This window comes from Microtus pennsylvanicus, chromosome 4 (genome assembly GCF_037038515.1).
Source record: "Microtus pennsylvanicus isolate mMicPen1 chromosome 4, mMicPen1.hap1, whole genome shotgun sequence".
In the NCBI taxonomy this organism is placed as follows: domain Eukaryota; kingdom Metazoa; phylum Chordata; class Mammalia; order Rodentia; family Cricetidae; genus Microtus; species Microtus pennsylvanicus.
In genome coordinates this window covers 31,201,043-31,214,393 of record NC_134582.1, presented here as the reverse complement: position 1 = coordinate 31,214,393, position 13,351 = coordinate 31,201,043, and the positions used below count along the sequence as shown (strand labels likewise).

The 13,351-nt window shown below is 45.0% G+C and overlaps 1 protein-coding gene across 2 annotated transcripts in view; it reads left to right on the top strand.

Annotated features, from left to right (window-relative positions):
* The window catches only part of Snx24 (sorting nexin 24), a 150,937-nt gene that overhangs the window by 87,739 nt on the left and 49,847 nt on the right, over window positions 1-13,351 (top strand). For both annotated transcript variants that reach the window (XM_075968662.1, XM_075968664.1), the window contains exon 3: window positions 11,848-11,952. In XM_075968662.1, the coding sequence (XP_075824777.1) occupies window positions 11,848-11,952 (105 nt within the window). The remainder of the gene's footprint in view (window positions 1-11,847; window positions 11,953-13,351) is intronic.

The window sequence follows — 13,351 nt, the reverse complement described above, 5'->3', positions numbered from 1 at the left end:
TTTTCCTCCTTTTCTCTGTGTGGCCCATGATATAATGTTAAGATTCCATCCTGTGTTCCTCAGAACATTGACTGTCCGCTGTGTATGTAGTTTCTTTATAATGGAATTAATTTCCTTTTAAAATCAATTGTCCAATTAGTGTGTTTGGTTTTTATTTCTAAATAAGTGGGTTTCCTGTCACAATTGCTTGCATATGCACATCTGCAGTGAAAGCTGTTTGCAGTACATTGCATCAAATATTAAAGGTTTACAATGAATAAGATCAACGCCCTCATCTGTCCAAGAAATACATTTAATGTTCTTTACTAAAAAACACAAGAAATCACTATGCGGCAAGAAATTTATTAAATTCAACTTAATTGTTGTGTACCTAGACACGCTTATGTATCTTCATGTATCTACACGCATGTGTTCACATGGAGCACATGGACAGAGTCCCATCCCCTGTCCCCCGCCCATGGCTGTGCTCAGAGTTGTGAAGAACGACTACACCAGAATGATCGGTGCTTTAGCTCTGAGCTCCTTCTCAAAGTCATGGAGTAAAGAAACAGAAGAGCAAAAGAAATAACTGATACTCAGGAAGAAATGATCACTAAGGAATTGAAAATAAATACTTAAAAAACCCCTTCAAACCAGGCTTAATTTTTTGTGGGTTATGAATTACTTGGGTGCTAAATTTTTCACAATAATTTGAAATACCTAATGAGTGTAAAAAAAATCGCAAGTGATGAGTCAGTTCAAATTTATCATTTTTCTTTCCACATATCTGTGACTAGGAGTATATCATATATATATATATATGTATATAAATCACTTATATATGTATATAAATGTTATATTCACACATGTGAAATATATGTATGAAACACATGGATGCACGCCATAATTAGATAGTTGGGCAAGAAGCCAGAAATGGGTTGTTAGGAGAGTCTTTTACTTTTACGCTTTTTAATGTCTATGTATTTATTCTGGGACACATCACTGCATAAAAGATGTCATAATGTGTTGATTCTGAACGAAAAGGCTTTTAGAACATTGTGAAAAGTTTTTCCACTTTAATCAGAGAGTAGAGAATTAAGTCTAAACCGAAAGATTAGTCAGCCTGTTTGCCTGTTGTCTGTTTTGAGATTTTTGTCTGTCTAGTTTCAAACAGGGTCTCACTCTGGCTGGCTTAGACTCTACAGGTACCCCTCTGTCCCTCCTCCTGAGCCCTGGGCTTGGCCTGCACCACCAGGCCCCCTCCCTCGCTTCTTCTTAGAGATGTTCTAAACTTTTTTTTTTTAATGATGGCAAATCATTTGATTAAGTAAATTTAATTCTCCAGTTAGCATTCCATCAAGTTCAGGTTTCCTCCTGGAGAAACCATGCAAATTCCTCCAGCTTTCCTTCGGATGCTGCCAGGTGTAGCACCACTAATAAAAACCCAGAGACAGATATTGGGGTTCAACCTGAAGGTCAGAAAAGCGAAACAGCCAGCCACTGGCTCTTACCTCTGCCTCAGTCTGAAGTAATGATCTTGCCTCCAGGAATCCTCAGAATGATACCGTGTCTGAGAACTGTCTCCTCCCTTCTCTAGGGCCGGGATTAAAGGAGTACACCACTACTGCCCAGTTTCTGTGACAAGCTAGTGTGACTACTGGGATTAAAGGTGTGTGTCACCACTGCCTGGTCTGTACAGTTGACTAGAGTGGCTGTTTTATTCTCAGAACTTCAGGCAAGCTTTATTTATTAAAATACAAATGAAATATTGCTACAGCCAGAAGACTTGTTTTTAAAAAGCACCAGCCCCAGGGACCTCAGAGAGAAACAAACATAAAATTGGAGTCCCTCTTCTTCATGGGATTCTGTTTTGTTTGGTTTTAGGAGCAAACAAATTCCTCTAGGACCCTGGTAAACTAAGTCCCTACGGAAGGTTGAGGTCAGATCTCTCTCCATCTGCACACAGCTTCTCCCTGCCAGTCTAGCCTGGCCAGCTTGTCAGGTGCAAACCCCTTCCTAACCCACTGGGTCAGCGTGAAGACTCAGCGACCAGCACAGCCCAGCTGAGCTCTCCAGATACCAGGGGATCGACCCCATAACAGACACAGCAGGGTGACTGCCAATTAGGCTGGCCCTGTCCATGGGGCAGCCCACAGACGCTACTTGTGTGCAGACCGGCTTGCTCACGTTCTGCCCTAGGACATTTTTTTTTTACCCTCTCGTCAGCAATCAAGCATTGTCAAAACAAAAAAAAAAATATCCTGTACTTTCTCTTGGACTTGTTCTTTCAATTTCTGCAGTTCCATTATTTATTAACTTTGTCCAGTTTCTCATAATGAAGCTTGTTAGAGTAAATTGAGGAGTAATTCTCAAATCTCTGTGACAGAATTTAAGACATCCTTCTAGGCACGTGAGCTCCAGTTTGGGAGCAGGGACAGGCTGTTGGTAGACTGTGCTGTTTGACTTTGTGGGACCGCCACTGCCGTGTTAGAATTGGTAGAAAGGCAAGGCCAAAAAGCAAATGCGTGCGTTAGTGAGATGTAAAAGTGTGTATCCCTCTGTAATCTTAACTATAAAACTGCTCAGAAGCACCGTGGCAGTAAGACTGAATGGAGTGCCTTGTGCAGGCTTTAAGGCGCTGCTTTCCACCGGGCAAGCCTTGTCATCAAGCTGTGCTTTTGTCACCCTCTGATGTGGGGTTCCCCTCTGTATGCTGTGAATATGTTTTATTACCATTGGTTAATAAAGCAGCTGCTTTGGCCTGTATCAGGGCAGAATAGAGCTAGGTGGAAAAACCAAACTGAATGCAGGGAGAAAGAAGGTGGAGTCAGGTACATGCCATGTAGCTGCCAAAGGAGAAACATGCCAGAACCTTACCAGTAGGTCACAGCCTTGTGGTGATACGTAGATTAATAGAAATGGGTTAATTTAGGATGGAAGAGCTAGCTGGAAATAGGCCTGAGCCACTGACCAAACAGTGTTGTAATTAATATAGTTTGCATGTGATTATTCGGGTCTGGGCGACCAGGAAACGTAAGAACAGTCTTTGCCTACAACCCTACACTACATACACAACACACACCAAATATGCACACACATACACACCACACACTACATACACACACACCACACACACTAAATATACACACCACTTATACACACATCATACACACACCACATACATACACCACACACACACACACACACACACACACACACACACACACACACACAACGACACTGCTTGGAAATAACAGTTCAAGGTTGGGAGTGTTGAAGGTCCTTCTGACCTTTCTCTTACCTGACCTTTCTAGAATGTCACTAGGTCCTACCATCTCATTCTTCCGCATTCCTGCCATGAGCACCCCTTGGTTTTTCACTGTCACCCCAGAGCGGTGTTATTTTGTCTTGTGTCCACAGTCTGGCCCTCGTCTTTTTCCCTTTTCTCTACTCTATGTGAGTTTGCCTGCATTTCCAGACCTTTCTCCACTCTCACTGATGTGGGCTTGAACTGTCTACCGTGCCACAGATGGTGACTCCCGGGACAGTGTTCTCAAACCTTGTGTTAGTTCCCCCATTGCTGTTACAGCAAATAACAGCAGAAAGGGCAGCTTAAAACAAGGCACATTTATTACCTTGCGCTAAGTGGGTGGACAGGGCTGCATTCCCATAGGAGAGTCCGTTTCCTGCCGGTTGTAGCTCCAAGCAGCTGCCCACATTCCTCGTGGTCCTTTCCATCCTCCAAGCTGGCAGTCACCGTCCTTCCTGCTCCTGCCTCCCTCCTGTCATCTCCCGTCTTCACAACCCACATTGGGCCCATCCCAAGAATAATCCAGGACAGCTATTCCGTATCAACATCCTGCATTTAAATCCTGTCTGTAAAGCCCCATTCTGCACAGGAGCACCACTCATGGGCTCTGGGGATGAGGGGGTCTCAGGTGTCTTTGAAGGCATCATCATTCTGTCCACTTCCAACCACCTACTGGCCAGCCCTGTTTCTGCTGCTTCTCCTAAGAAAAGTTCCTGTTAGCCACACCCAAGCACGTCCTGTAGAGGCCCGCACTTCCCTGTCTTTGCCAGGCTAAATGCCCATCATCTGCCTGTGTGTTAAAAACAAAGCAGGACATTCAAGTTCTCCAGCGCCAGCTGCCTGTTTTTTAATCTTTTATTTCCCCTTCAAACACCTGTTCCATTTAACATAGACATTTCTACTTAAACAATTAAAATTATGTCTTAACACAATCAAAGCTTCGTTATCCCACATCTCCAGCTAGATTCCAGGTTCCCTGAAAGCTCATGGTTCCCTCACAGGCTACAATGTCAGGTGTGTATTGCTGCGCCTGCCCCCTCCCCCCACCGGCCTCAGTCTTCTCTTTTGTATTTTCCAGAGTTAACTATCTGCTGTCTGGGATATTGGAGAGCATCATATGTGTTCTGTGTGAATGTTTATGTTATTGGAAATCTGACCTCAGGTTCCTCTAATCTTGGTTCCTTCGTAGCTTCTGCTGTGCCCAGAGGAGGTAGAAGCGGCAAATTAAACAAGATTCCATTCTGTTCTTTGGAACAAGGTGTCCCCTGGCTCAGGCACAGGCTCTTGTGAGGGTCGGCCTTTAAGTATGTGAAGACACCAGCCCCGTACCCCACTCACACCTACCCCTGCTAAGTCACTCATCACTTTCCACGGCCGTGCCTGCAGAGAGCTGTGCTGTCCCAGGCCCCAGACTCCGCCCCACACTGCAGACTTCTGAGCGTGGTTGGCGTCATGCTTTTCCAGCTGTTTTCTGTCAGCTCCAGCCCACCCCTTTATTCACAACGTTTTCAGGGAAATACGGGGCTGGCTCATTTTCGAATTAACTATCCTCATCTTTTGTTACTGCCTCCTTAGGGTTTGAGTCAAATATCGTGTTCTCTTTTATTCAGTGTAATGAAGTACACATTTCAGATGAATCAGAAAACTACTCTGTGGGGTCAAACCAAGAGAGCAGCACCCCTGTACCAGCCCTGAGGGAACCCTGAGAAGACTGAGGTGATAGAATACAGGAAGGGTTATCTCATGGCAACCCAATTCCAAATAGCTCTGCTTGCTTCTTTTTCTTTCTTTTTTCTTTTTTTGTCTCTGCTTATTCAGATGCTTTTGTCTCCATTCTTTTTTATTTCTGTTCTTTGTAAAATTGTTTTTGAACTTCTCTGGGGGGGGGGGGGGAATAGTAGGTTTTTCTAGCCACGTCATATGCATGTAGGTCTTTTCTGTCTGTAATAAGTTCTCAGCGAGTTCTAACAGTGTCAGAAGGGAAAGGGAATGGCTCCATCCTGAAAAGGTACATGTACGTGCGCAAGTGTTTATCTGCACACACATCAGAAAGGTCCTTTGCCCCGATGCTGTGTAGCGGGACAGTTAATCATCAGATGAAGTAGACAAGGAGGATTTATCTTGCGAGCAGCTGAGCCCTCCTGGAAACCTATTGTCTTGGGTTTGTCTCTCATCTAAATTCTTGCCCCCCTCCAAATGTGTCGTGGAGAAAGTCTGTGTGGTGATCGGTTCCCGCCGTACCCTCCTGTAAACAGAAAGGGAAAGATGCCTTCAGTGCTGTGTCCTCGACATGCAGAGAGAAAACCGGAGAGACAGAGTGTAGAGCATTGGGGGGGGGGGGCAAAGTCAGGTTGTAAGGCTTGCACAGCCGTCTTGCCTCCCCTTGCCCCCTTTTAGAAACACTCCTGTAGGGTACATCCCCATCCCCACTCACTACCTGTCCATCCGCGTTGGCCCTCCCAGTGTTCCCTTGCAGCATAGTAAGTCACCTCAGACGCAAACCTTCAAGTAACCGTTGTCACACAGAGTCTCCATGGGTCAGGAGTCAGTCTGACTGGCTGTGATCAAGGGCAGCCATGATGTGGTCTTGTCCGCTTAAGCCCGTGTCTATGCTCACTTGGGCAGACTTCTGCCTGAATCTGTAGGAGTGATGCCTTGTATTGCTGACTGTTGATAGAGGCAGCTCTTAGCTGCTTGAGGCCACTTCCTCAAAGCCATCAGTCTGCTAGGACTGAGGGGTACAGACATGTAACCGTGGAGGTGACTATCCCACGGTAGTCCCACATGGAAGGAGTTAGGTAGGCTGTAAACACCATGGGGCCAGTTTGTGCATTCTGCTCACCATAGCTCTTTTGCTGTGTTAGGGCTTCACTCTCGATGCAATATAATTTAGTTCTATATCTATAAGATATATATACATACACAACCAGGATTCAGACTCCTGGTTTTACAGAAGTCTGTATACTCACTCACACATTAGCTCCACGTGGACACCGAGAGGCATCTCTAGCGTAGATTCTCCCATCTCAAGAGTTGATTCCTTTATGTTAGGAGTGTCTAAGGTTGTATGTCATAGAACTTTGACCGGTTTTCTTTTTTTTAAAATATTTATTTGTTTGTTTATTTATTTATTATGTTTACAATATTCTTTCTGCGTTATGCCAGAAGGCCAGTAGAGGGCACCAGACCTCATTACATATGGTTGTGAGCCACCACGTGGTTGCTGGGAATTGAACTCAGGACCTTTGGAAGAGTAGGCAATGCTCTTAACCTCTGAGCCATCTCTCCAGCCCCTGACTGGTTTTCTAAAGCAAATAAGAGATCTATTGTTGTTATCCTCAGGAAACCTAAAGTCAGGCACCCCAAGGGATGGAGCTAGCCTCAGTATCCACCGTCCAAACATGACTTGACTTTCTGATTATAATAGAGCTGCCGCCAGTCCAGGCTTCACTTCATACTTCTGGCAGAAACAAGTTCTGCTGTCTTTCTGGGAAAACAGAAGTTCCACCCAGTAGACTTGTGCTACGTTTTAACAAGTCTCAATTGTGTCACATGACCACGGTGAGGATAAGGGAACTTAGGAAATCAAGATTTTCCATATTAACATGTTGAACTCTGAATGACATTTCCCCCTGTTCACAGGGCATTAAATAGAGCTGACAGTGGTTGTAAGCACAAAACAGTGGTGACAGTCACAGATGGGATTCTGTTGTTCTTCCGTGGGCGTGACCAGGCTCCTGTTGCTTTACCATTTCCAACTGCACAGCTTGTGCCTGGTGGATGAAGGTGTCTGGTCTGGCTCCACCCATTGTATAGGCCATTTACATAAAGGGTGGACGAATGAAAAGAAGGAAAGATTCCCTTCCTCCGCGACTTCTGAGAGCCCTTCTTGGATTGGATTGACACCTCCTCTGCTTTCTTCCCTGTGACCAGGATGCAGTCACATTCTTATTTTTTTATTTTACTTTATTTTTTTTATTTTTGGTTTTTTGAGACAGGGTTTCTCTGTATAGCTTTAATGCCTGTCCTGAACTCTCTCATGTAGACCAGGCTGGCCTCGAACTCACAGGTTGAGATATCCGGCTTCATGAGCTGAGCCCCTAGTATATTCTTGGACTTTCTATTGATGAACAACGGTTGTTGGGCTGGCTGGCTCACAGCCGTATTCATTCTGTCAGTTCTAGAGAAGTCTAATACAGTCACTGAGCTCAAACCTGACTTTATGACACCGTTCAGTCAATAGCAGGCAGTTCATCAAGACAGCTGCCAGAGGAGGTCTACACCTGAAGGTCTGCCCTAGCGCCATGATGATCTGACCTACCTTGCACACCCATAGCCTGCCACACCTGCCCACATCCACTACCAGCACACACAGTGAAGACCATCAGCACACACAGCACACACAGTGAAGACCATCAGCACACACAGTAAAGACCATCAGCACACACAGTCAAGGCCATCAGCACACACAGTCAAGGCCATCAGCACACACAGTCAAGGCCATCAGCACACACAGTCAAGACCATCAGCACACACAGTCAAGGCCATCAGCACACACAGTCAAGACCATCAGCACACACAGTAAAGACCATCAGCACACACAGTCAAGGCCATCAGCACACACAGTGAAGACCATCAGCACACACAGTCAAGACCATCAGCACACACAGTCAAGACCATCAGCACACACAGTAAAGACCATCAGCACACACAGTCAAGACCATCAGCACACACAGTAAAGACCATCAGCACACACAGTAAAGACCATCAGCACACACAGTCAAGGCCATCAGCACACACAGTCAAGACCATCAGCACACACAGTCAAGACCATCAGCACACACAGTAAAGACCATCAGCACACACAGTCAAGACCATCAGCACACACAGTCAAGACCATCAGCACACACAGTAAAGACCATCAGCACACACAGTCAAGACCATCAGCACACACAGTCAAGACCATCAGCACACACAGTGAAGACCATCAGCACACACAGTCAAGGCCATCAGCACACACAGTCAAGGCCATCAGCACACACAGTGAAGACCATCAGCACACACAGTGAAGGCCATCAGCACACACAGTGAAGACCATCAGCACACACAGTCAAGACCATCAGCACACACAGTGAAGACCATCAGCACACACAGTCAAGACCATCAGCACACACAGTCAAGACCATCAGCACACACAGTCAAGACCATCAGCACACACAGTCAAGGCCATCATCTCTTGCCTCACTTTCTTCAGCCACTTTGAACTGGCCTGTTAGCTCCACCTCTCTCCCCCATGCTGGCTTTCTTGTTCAATGAACCCAGCATGTTCCCTCCAAAGTAAAGGCTAGGTCATGGCATGAATTGTTGATTCATCAGTTTACCTCTCATTTAAAATAATATCCAAATTCTGGCCATGCCCCACAGGGCCCTGAAGTGTATAGTGTTGCCACCTGTGGGAGTCCTTCTCTCCTTGCTGGCTTTGAGCACCAAAGGCCTGGCTCTCCCTTTCTGTTGATGTCTCTGCCGTAGTAATGTTCCTTGGGTCGCTCATCTGGCTTCCTTCAAACAGAATTCAGTTCATGCCTCAGACACTGCCACCTCACGCAGGCCTTCTCGCTGCCACCCCATCCTACCCCCGATTTTAATGCCATCACTTTCATCCACTCAATTAACTTGTTTTCTGTTGGTGTGCGGTGCTGGCTAGTTTCAATGTCAACTGGACAGAATCTAGGGTCATCTGTGAGGAAGGAATCTTAATTGAGTAAATACCTTCATGTATTGTTAAATCTGTAGGGTTTTTTTTTTTTTGATTGATTGATGTGGAAGGGTCCATCGTACTGTGGGCAGTCCTGTCCTTGGCAGCTGGTTCTGGATGGGGTAAGAGAGTAGGGTGAGAAATCCATGGGAAGCAAGCCAATAAGCAGCAGTCTTTCATGGCCTGCGCTGGTTCCTGCCTCCGGGTTCCTGCCCTGACTTCCCTGGATGATGAAATAAAGCCTTCCCTTCTCTAGGCACTTTTGGTCAAGGTGTTTGTTTATTATTGTCAGAGCCAAATGATTGAGAAGTGATAAAATTCTTTCCTCTAACCGGCAGGAGAATAATATGCTTGAACAAATCCTAAGTCCTCTAGTGTCCCCATGCAGTCTTCTTTTTGGAACCAGACTTCTCTGGGTGTTAGGATTTATAGCATGAGTGACCCTGGAAGGTCCCACTGGAGGTGGGAGACTGGCTGGTAAGGGACAGACAGATACGCCATATAGAGAGAGCTTGGGTACGGAGTTTATTTAATGGGTATTGGGGGAGTGTACGAGTAGGGAGGTATGGGGAAAAGAGAGAGTTAGAGTGACAGAGAGAGGGGGAAATAGGAGAGAGAAGAAGGGAAGGGGGAGACAGAAAGCTGTCTCTTCAGAAGAACAGTGAGGAGGGAGGGAGGGAGGGAGGGAGGGAGGGAGGGAGGGAGGGAGGGAGGAAGGGAGGGAGAGAGAGAGAGAGAGAGAAGCTTGCTTGGCAGGAATGGGGATACTGGGAGTGGGCAGAACTTGTGTCTCAAAGGGACAAGGTACTGACAGGGAAGGCCAGCAAAATTATAACACTGGGAATCTCCAATGACCTCAGGCTCCAGCAGGCTTCTAGCTCTCCAGGCAGCTGTGCCCAGAAGACTGTGTAATTCTGTTCCTACAAGTTCCATTGGTAAGAAAGGGTAGACTGGGGCTGACAATCACTTGTATCTGTATAGAGGGAGGAGGCAAACATGGGCTCAGCCATTGAAGGGCTGCTGTTGGAAATGCTCCTTTCTCATAGTGTCCATAACGTTCAGCCTAGAGTGGTCACCTGTGAAAATTTTCTTAAATGCAGAAAGAAGTTTTATTGTGTTTTTGGCTACACAAGTTTAATCGTGCGTTTGGCTATACAGGTTCAGTCGTGCGTTTTCTCATGGATGAGAAAATGTTCTTTCTCTGCGTGTTTTGCGAAGGGGCCATGTTAGTAAGTCTAAAAGATTTCAGTTAGGATGGCGGGCTTATCTATTTGTAGAGGTTACTTCTGCACCATTCTATAAGTTTAGTAGCATAAAGCTGCACGGGTCTGTTCTCTCGTGCAAAGGCCAAAATCAACTTAACCAGGCTAAAACTGAGTTGGCCAACAGAACTGCAACCCTTTTAGAGGCCCCGGGTAGTAGGTCCATTGAAGCTTCTAGAAGCCCTGAGTAGATACATCCAAGCTTCTAAAGGTCCTGCGCATTTTTAGCTTCTGGAGGCTGTTGAGACCATTATTAAAAGATAGCCACCTATTTAAGAATTTTTTTTTTACTTTTATATTTTTAGATCCTGGTGATTAAACCCAATGGACTGTACATGCTAAACAAGTGCCGAGCTACATTTCCGCCGTGACACAGAATCTTTATTTGTAGACCAGGGTACCCTCCACATTGTGATCCTCCTGCCTTAGCCTCCTTAGTGCTGGTAGTATAGGTGTGCACCACCATCCCTTGTACTTCGTAACCTCTGCCCTCTTGTAAGGGCCTCATGGTTGCACTGAACCTGCCCAGATAATCCAGGACATTTACTCTGTTATTAAATCAATAATTTACCAAACTGGAAAAAATTCCGCTTTGCTGTGTGTGGAAAAACTCCAGGTTTAGGGCTTAGCCCTTCTTGGCGATAGATGATATTTTACAGGCCAGAGCAGCTTTGACTTAACTTTGAATAGCTTTTTTGAAAACTACATTTTTATTTGATTTTATTTGTTTGGGTGTTTTGCTTGCATGGATGTCTGTGTACCCTTCTGTGACTGATACTTGGTGAGTTCAGAGGGAGGTGTCTAGACCCCTGGAATTTGGGTTACAGATGGTTGTGAGCCACTATGTGGGTGCAGGGAATCGAACTCTGGTCCCCCGGAAGAGCAGCCAGTGGTCTTAACAACTGAGCCATCTCTCCAACCCAGAATATATATTTTTAATGTCGTTACCAAAAAGGACTCCCTGGATATTCTAACTCAAAACTGCCCTTCAGTGTGCACGAGGAGAGCTTGTAGTTCTCTTCTGGATTGTTGGAAGGATTAGCCTTTGTCCATATTTTCAAATTCACTTCATTTCAGAAATTTCTAGAACCTCTCCTGAGTGTTGTGCTCCAGTTAATGTGATAGTTCTGGGGACAGTGATAAGAAATGTCCATACTTTGTTCTGTTTTCTAATGTGAAAATCATATGTGGAAGAACTTTCTCTTTAGTTAGAGAACAAGATTAAAAGCTTGTGGTAATATTGCTATGAAATAAATTGGTATTTGAAACTATATGTCTTACTTTGCTTTCCTTTTAGTTCAAGTACTAGACTTTCAATGTTTCAGAAAAAAATCATTTAAATCTGAAATACTTACCATAACGATTATCAGACATAAAACCCATTTGTTCTGAAGCCTAAACAATCAGGCTGCCTAAGGAAGAAATGCTTGAAAAACTTCTCTGCATATTTTAGTGAAGGTTTATTTTGCTTAGTTGGCTTTTCTTTCTCCCAAATTATTTTATTATAATTAACAGACATCTTTTCTCTTCTGTCTTGGAAGCTTAAGAAATGTATAAAGACTCCAGAAATCCCTTCTAAACACGTCAGAAACTGGGTCCCCAAAGTCCTGGAACAACGGCGGCAAGGCCTGGAGACATATTTGCAGGTAAGAGATGTTTCGTGTAACAGAACCTACATCATTGTCTCACTAATGTAAGAATGTGACACCAAATACTGACCAGCAGCCTGAGATTCTGAGATGCAGGCTGTTTTCAGTTACAAATGTGGCTATTGTTTGGTTCATTAGCTTTTATTGGATTCTGTTTAAAGTTGCTTATGCATTGGGTAAGTTCAGATTTAGTGTCCTGGGAAGAATGCTATTGAAATGATCTGTGCATCTTTAAATTCAGCTCTACAGATTACTTTGTGTTTTAGATGCAATGATTCTGCTTTTTCAGCCCTTGGTTTTAGATGTTCAGGTACTAGTTGGAATCCTGAGAGAAAATAAATCTTCAGTGGGACAGGCTAAGATATGTGTAAAACCCCACCAAGACTGTATAGAAATTGCCCCTGAGAAAGTGTCAACTTTTCTGAGAATCAGAATATATGTCTAGAGCAGTGGTTCTCAACCTGTGGGGCACGACCCCTTGGGGGTTGAATGACCCTTGCACAGAGGTCTTGTAAGACCATCAGAAAATACAGATATTTACGTTATGATTCATAATAGTAGCAAATACAGTTAAAAAGTAGTAACGAAAATAATCTTATGACTGGGCTGTAGTAAAGTGTCGCAGCATTAGGAAGGTTGAGAACCACTGGTCTAGATGGAATGCAAGAGGAAGTTCTCTACTTTCTCCTTGAAGGACAAGAAGAACTGGGTGAGATAGATGAAAGCCTCCTACACAAGTGACAGAGAAGGCAAAGGAGAGAATAAGACACTGTGTGTTATGGTAAAAATAAAACACTGCGGTATCCTGAGTGGCCCATGGACCACATGCGTCAGCGTTCCCAGGCAGGGAGCTGTGCAGCAGGTGAGAGACAGAGACACACCATGCAGAGATAGTGGGTATTTATTTAGTGGGTTATGGAAGGGAAAGGGAATGGGGAAGGAGAGAATGGGAAGAGCAGAGAGAGGCAGAGAGAGAGAGAGAGAGAGAGAGAGAGAGAGAGAGAGAGAGAGAAAACCAGAGAGAGGGGGGAGGGGAAAAGGTGGGGGAGAAGGGAGAAAGACAGAAGCTGCCTCTTTTGGAGAGAGATGGAAAGGAAAGAACTCAGGCTGGAAGCAGAAGGAAGATCTGCCTGCCTTAGCGGACTGGGGAGGGAGTGGGTGGAGCTTGTCTGTTAAAGGGACAGGACAGACCATTACACTGTCCACTTACCTGAATGTTACCAAAGCCTCTGAAGTCTCAGGTGACTATTCCATGGTGTCCCCATTTGATGGGCAGCACAGGTACCAAATTAGACCCAAATAGTCAGACATTTAGCCCCATGTGAGAAGTGATATATGGAGGTGAGCCTAGTTTGGTGAGGAAAGGAATCCTGCCTCAAAAAAGAAGGATGCAAAT